The sequence below is a fragment of the Echinococcus granulosus genome (genome assembly GCF_000524195.1).
Source record: "Echinococcus granulosus chromosome Unknown EG_S00283, whole genome shotgun sequence".
Taxonomy (NCBI): Eukaryota; Metazoa; Platyhelminthes; class Cestoda; order Cyclophyllidea; family Taeniidae; genus Echinococcus; species Echinococcus granulosus.
The window spans coordinates 4,207-10,481 of NW_020170663.1; the positions used below are offsets into that span (position 1 = coordinate 4,207).

The window sequence follows — 6,275 nt, forward strand, 5'->3', positions numbered from 1 at the left end:
TAGAAGCCTCCCAATTGCACGGAGGTAGAGGAGGCGGCTGACATTGCACAAGCTCTCCTCTACTGCTTTACTCCTTTAACACGAAATATGTAACGGTAATGCTGATTGCGTGCAGTAATTTCTTAATAAAAGTTTATGTACCTGATCCCACTGTGCTTTTCACATTACCAGGCAGCAATCATGTGGTACAAGGGCAAAGTGCTGAAGGGAGTGTGAACTCAATATGCGGAAGTGTGCAAATGCATCACCCTGCAAATCCACCATTGCATTGGTTGTATAGTGTGGATGTGCTATTTGCCAATAGCGTGTTTGGTAACGCAGTAGCTTACTTTTGAATATTTCCGCATGCATTTTAATTGCCACTTATTCTGACATGAATGAAGATTGCTCTTTGCGCTGAGTGATTTGAGTGTTGCTCAAAAATCGACTCGAACAAGAGCTAATAGCCAACTGACTATTGTCCCATAGAACCCGAGGTATTTATAAGTATTTTTCTTTACATTTCCAGCCAAACTGTAATTTTCTGCAAATATGAAATTCCCAGGTTTCTGAATTGTCTACAAAGACGCAGCAGCTCATGCCAGATGTAAGAAATTGCTTCTTTAAGGCGAGTGGGCGTGGCAGACGTGTCAATCGGATTTATCAAGATATGGAATTTTGATGCTGGTAGCTTTGAAGGAGATCCGAAAGACCATCGGAGCATCTACCTGCTCAAAATGGTAAAACTAGCATCACAGTATCAAAGAACGGAAGAAGTGAGCAACTGATTAGCAGGCAGAGGATTTGAAGATGTGAAAGTGAGCGATGTACAGAAGCATGACGATAAGGGACCAATTGAGCGCTCTCAGGGCGTTATTTTAAGAGCAAAATATTCACAGCGAAGTTACAAATTACCCTCCTGTGCTAGCATATCTTATTGCAGTGTAAACCAGTGTTGCGTTGTCTTGTGAAAATTAGGGATTGTTTGACAACATGTCTGATGGAGAATGTGACACTTGCCGTAATCAAGTGCAAGAGGGTGTATATGGATATTTTATCCGCTATTACCCGAGACAAGGCGAGATCGCCTGCAAGACGGTTGTGCGTGCGCGAGGGCACCAGTTTGTGATGCATATATTGTGGCATCAATAATGTGATCGTTCTTGTCTACTCAGAGGCACGAGGCAGGATCACACAGACGTCCAAAGCCTCTGCCAAAGCTGAAGTCAGACGCGTCAGGTTAGCTGCGCGCTATGATAAAGAAGGTGATAGCTTGTGTACGTGACAAACGAGACTCCTCAGGCAGAGATAACTGACGTGTAGCTGGTCCTAAGTGGAGCATGATATCTCCCAGGTGTGCGCACACTTCCAACCCTCCTGTGTGCTTGTCTTGCTCCATCCACACAAAATAGCTCTTTGCGTACCTGCTTGCTCGCCTGCGTGCGCGCGTGCACACCGAGGATGCGGTGGTGTGATGAGCACCGCAGATGCCAGTAACTATGAATGCTTCCATGTGCCACTTTCGACACAATGATTGCTTGCACTTACAATTTACCTGCTTCTAACAAGGTGACATTACTGTTTGAAAGTACTTCCAATCTTTGCTTTGATATTTTGCACTCTAGATCATGAGAGGTTTTTGTGGTTTTAGAACAGTGCGCTTATTGTCTAGCACGTGCTCATTAACTTCTTTTCACCTTGTACAATTATCCAAGTGATTTCTCAAATCCACACCTCTCCTGGACCTCTGTAGCAAATATGCGATTGCAACACCGTGGCGATCATTCATATTTTTCGCATAATGTTATTTAATCAATCAGCAGTCGTGATAAACCTAGATAAGCTTCCCTAACTCGATGCGTCACGTTTCTGCTGAGGCAAACTGACTAACCAATTCTTACCGGTCGATCTGCGTGCAACAACTATGAAGGAATGAATGGATAAATGAATGCATGTCAAATACCACTCACAAACCTTATGAACATTTACCAAAAGTAAGACCATCCATTGAAATGGATGATGCAATTCACCTGATGTTGTTTGACATGTTCTTTGCGTCCCTCATGTATTTTTTACATAAATTGTTTTACCTTGCCCCTGTGACCTTACCCAATTGCTGTAAATATAGGCCAGACATCAAGTTTTCTAGTGAATATCACGTACGCTTAAACAAATATGGTTGCAAATCCGTGGTGGTCATTTTCAAGTCGATCAATTTTGATGTCACCTACATGGTCAATTGCTGCATTGAAGAGCCGCGGATTGTGACGTTCACCAACGGAAAACGCAGCCTTGGTATCGCTTCTTCTGTATTACACCTATCTTTAACATTTGCCAATCGACGAGATATGGAGTGCTATGCTTTTGGTAAGAACAGAGTGATCGATGGTCTCATTGCACAAAAGGGAAAAAGATATGAGTTCTCCCTGTACAGGAGTCGATAACCATTGAGGGTGGGAGGGGCTGATTCTTCAGCCCAAACGTTTTTTGGTTACTATTGTAGATTGAATAATGACGTAGACGAGGAAAAAGTATATCTGCTCTACATGTATGAAATCAGTTACACATAGGCATGGTCCAATTATTCCGATTTTGCAACAGGTACTCATTAAAAACAATAGATAGGTTTCTTTAGTGAGGTTATGAGAGAGAATTACAGTGTGCAGATGAATATTTGGGAAGGGCAAATAGGGAATTTTGTCTTGGCGAGTGATCTGCTTTACAGAAAATTTAATTTAAGCAAATGACAAGTGGGCAAAGAGTTCATCACGATTACCGTGCAAAGAACTGGGCTTGACCAGTGTTAGGGAAAAGAGCCGTCAATGGTTCAATGGCCAATCTCAGAATCGCGCTCAATTCATCCGACATTAGATGTTGCTAGGCATGTCCAGTCTATAAAATGGAATACAAAATTATTTTGCTCTAATGCACAGGGGTATTGATAATACAGGGGTGTTGACATCACTGAATAGCAAAATTAGTGGACTAATAAAAGAAAAAGGAGTAACTGAGGCTTGAACAGTACAATTTAGCTAGTTCTCTTCATCTTCTGCCACCAACACAACCTCTACTTTGTGGTTAACTTAACTTATCCCGACTCCTCCCTTTTAAAAGTAGCACCTTATAATTTGATAATTGATTCCTCCATAGTTTTACAGTTTCCCTATTTGATTCGGGAAGCCTCATGTATCCACAATGTAAGAGTGGAGGAGAGGGGCAAAGTAGATGAGGGTCACAGCACTAGTATTATGAGAACGAAATTTAACGCATTTTAAGGGAAAATGTCATTGCAACTTATTTAACCTTTTTAAATGGCGTGAATCGCAAACCTCAAAACTGTAAACAAGTGCTTATTTGACCTGAGTTATTGGAAAAACAGCTGCGATAGTTTATAAAATGGTTTCCGTCACGACAACTATCAATTTTCCTGATTTGCAACCGAAAAAAATATTCAAATCGCAGAACCTGAACCCCCGTGATTGTCATTTGTTCACATTGTATTCTGCAAACTCTGCCCTGGGTTTTGACAAAACTTACGCCATAATGGCAGATTATTTTGCGTCATGCAAGACTAAAGTCAGAGCAGAAAGTGCATGACACCCAGGCCTGATTCACTGGTTAATTCAAAGGGTATTTCTCGATTCCCATCGCTGTCAGTCGAACGCTAATGTGTTGCCGAGTTTTCGGATAAAAATTCGTGTTTCACCGCAAGCTATTGAAATGGTAAGGTTGATGCCATGGCAAACCTGTAAATGATTTATGAGTATCACTCTAATTTCTGCACTTTATTTCAAAGTTGCCATGTTTGTACACCTCATTTTTTCTTGTCTCTCTAGATTCTAAACAATTTGGCTTCCGAGAGGTCGCTGCATTGCTTTAAGAAGTGTAGAGCACCTGACCCATTACTAAGTTAAGCCTGATGATCTCTGCTTGCTATGAGTCACAAGGATGAGGGTTAGGCTTTCGCCTGACAGAAAGCTCATGTTAGTCAGCGGTTTCCCCCCTAAACTATTTAAAGAGCTGCTGAATGCCCAAAGTCACCGGTTAAACAAAGGTATTCCATGGGTGACTGCAATCCTGCAATATTGGAAAGATAGTCTTCCTTAAGTCCTTCCTTATCTTATGCGTTCTCATCGGCTTTATCTTTGCGATTCCTCTCCACCTATTGCACGCACTAAATGCCTCATTTCACACCCTGAAATAAGCAGCAGTTTGAACATGCACGCGTTTAGAAAGAGCAGTTAGGCATGCTTGACTCTCCTTCATTTACCTATCTTAAAACCTCTTCCATCTATATAGATGACAACAAATCAACTTGCGAAACTCATTGCGTTAAACAAGGCTTTTGATGACTTCCGAACTGTTCAAACTGGTTTGCGAGGCAGATGGGACAGAAGTTCTTAGCAAATCTTCCCCGTTTGCAGAGTTGAACACGGCTGTGATGGCAGTCAAGATGATTCCAATATTATGAATGTTTGAATGTGACTGGAAAATTGGAGAGTTACCATAGGCAAAAGGAAAAATTTGGCTGCCCCTGCTAAACGCTCTTCCATTGTTTGATAAGGAAAGGGTGTTCCTAATCTAGACTACTTTGTCTTCTGGCTATAACCTCTGATAGTTCCACTTAATAATATAAGAATCTGTTTTGCACTTAAATGGAAGAGATTCTTCGAATTGGTATGGAAGTGTAAAGTGTTCGACATGCGAGACATGTAATTTACCAGGCCCTAGCATATTCCAAAATGAGGAATTATGGTTTTTGGTCAGAGGTACTGACACTGGTAAATCTAATGCTTGGTACTCCCTGAAAGCTACTCAGTTAGCCTGCAAGACTATTTAAGATTTGTCCTCGTACCTTTCGCGGTATAACTAAAAGTTGTAGTAAATATGGCCTCTGGCATGACACATTTCACCTGTCTCCCTTTTTCTTAATTTTGTCTTGTAATGATTACTTCCTAATAATCCAATGGTATGCTGCCTTTGAATATGTCATTCGAGAGAACAACGCCGAAGGCAGAGATACATATAAAGACACCGACTGAAACAAGGCTGGCTAAAGAAAACTGTCACACATTTTTGTCGTCAAGGTATTGCTTCGGAGTTGGACGAGATAAAATGCCTAAAAAAAAGGAAATCAAATCTAACGCCCATAATTTTTAAACCAATTTTGTCAGAACCGCGCAAACGTCAACAATAGAACCAGTTGAGCCATCGTATTTCTTTGTCAAATTATAAGGAGTTAATTAAACACTCCTGTTACATATCGCGAGTGAAATCGTATATGTTTCTTAAAAACTTGCCGACATCTGTAACAAATCTTAAAGGCCTCTTAATGGCCTTTACCATATCAAGAAATTCTTAATTTGCATGGAATAGTTGCACCAAATGTAGCATCTGTGCATCGTAAAACACATAATGCCTCTGCATTTTCATCTCCACTTGTGAAAGGAACACAATTCCCAAAGGTTTGTGCTGTAGGTGAGGAAGCTGTGATGTCTGGCGTGATTTAAATGCAAAATCTGAAATATAAAAAATCAACTAATGATGAAAAGCAAAATCTGTGCTGTCCATATGATTCGTTCTAGTGGTTTGATTTTCTTTTAAGTTTGTCTACCCCACCTCCTCCTTCGTATAGCACTTATTCATTTTTATGTAGCAGGACTTATAAATAATGACTATAGCTCTCCAATCGGTGAAGACAGCAATGACAAAAGAAATCAGCAAGAGCTACTGTCGCTCATCCTCATCGCCACGGCTCATGTCCTAATGGAGTTGCAGTTAATCTATTGCAGGCACAGGCTGAAGTCGATTCAACCAGCTTAAGTTATTATGGATACTGTCATGAAATACGGCACCTGAAAGCGAGTAAGGCAATGGTGAGTTGGACGGACTATACCTCATCCGACTCCTCAATCTGTGAGCGTCTCTTGAGCATCGACTGAACCAGGAGCAGTGGTAGCATCGCCAAAACTCCTTCAATGATTTCTACACTAATTACAGGAACACTCACTAAAGAAAGGACGTTCACTTCGCCATGAATACTCTCCAGATCTCCTTCCTGGCTTGTGAAATGGCGATAGAGAGCGTTGAATTGAACAAGAAATTGTCCAACTTTACTGAGGCTAAAAAACTTATGTCTGATCTCTCCATTTAACCTGCAAATGATGACTGAAAGGGGGAATGAAACAGAACTTCACAAATTCCACCAATATCCTGTTCATCCCTACATTATATGGGTAACTCTACTTTAATAATGCCCTTAACAACGCCAGGAGTCGGTAATCGTTTAGTCGATT

General features: G+C 41.0%; 1 protein-coding gene across 1 annotated transcript; it reads right to left on the reverse strand. All coding sequences in view use genetic code 11, as the record gives it.

The window, feature by feature from the left end:
• Positions 1 to 5,706: 5,706 nt before the first annotated feature.
• Positions 5,707 to 5,941, reverse strand: EGR_10850 (hypothetical protein; the record flags this gene model as incomplete). The annotated part of the gene is made up of 2 exons (XM_024500099.1): positions 5,707 to 5,742; positions 5,876 to 5,941. 2 exons carry the CDS (start codon positions 5,939 to 5,941, stop codon positions 5,707 to 5,709), a joined length of 102 nt encoding a protein of 33 aa, XP_024345485.1.
• Positions 5,942 to 6,275: the final 334 nt, after the last annotated feature.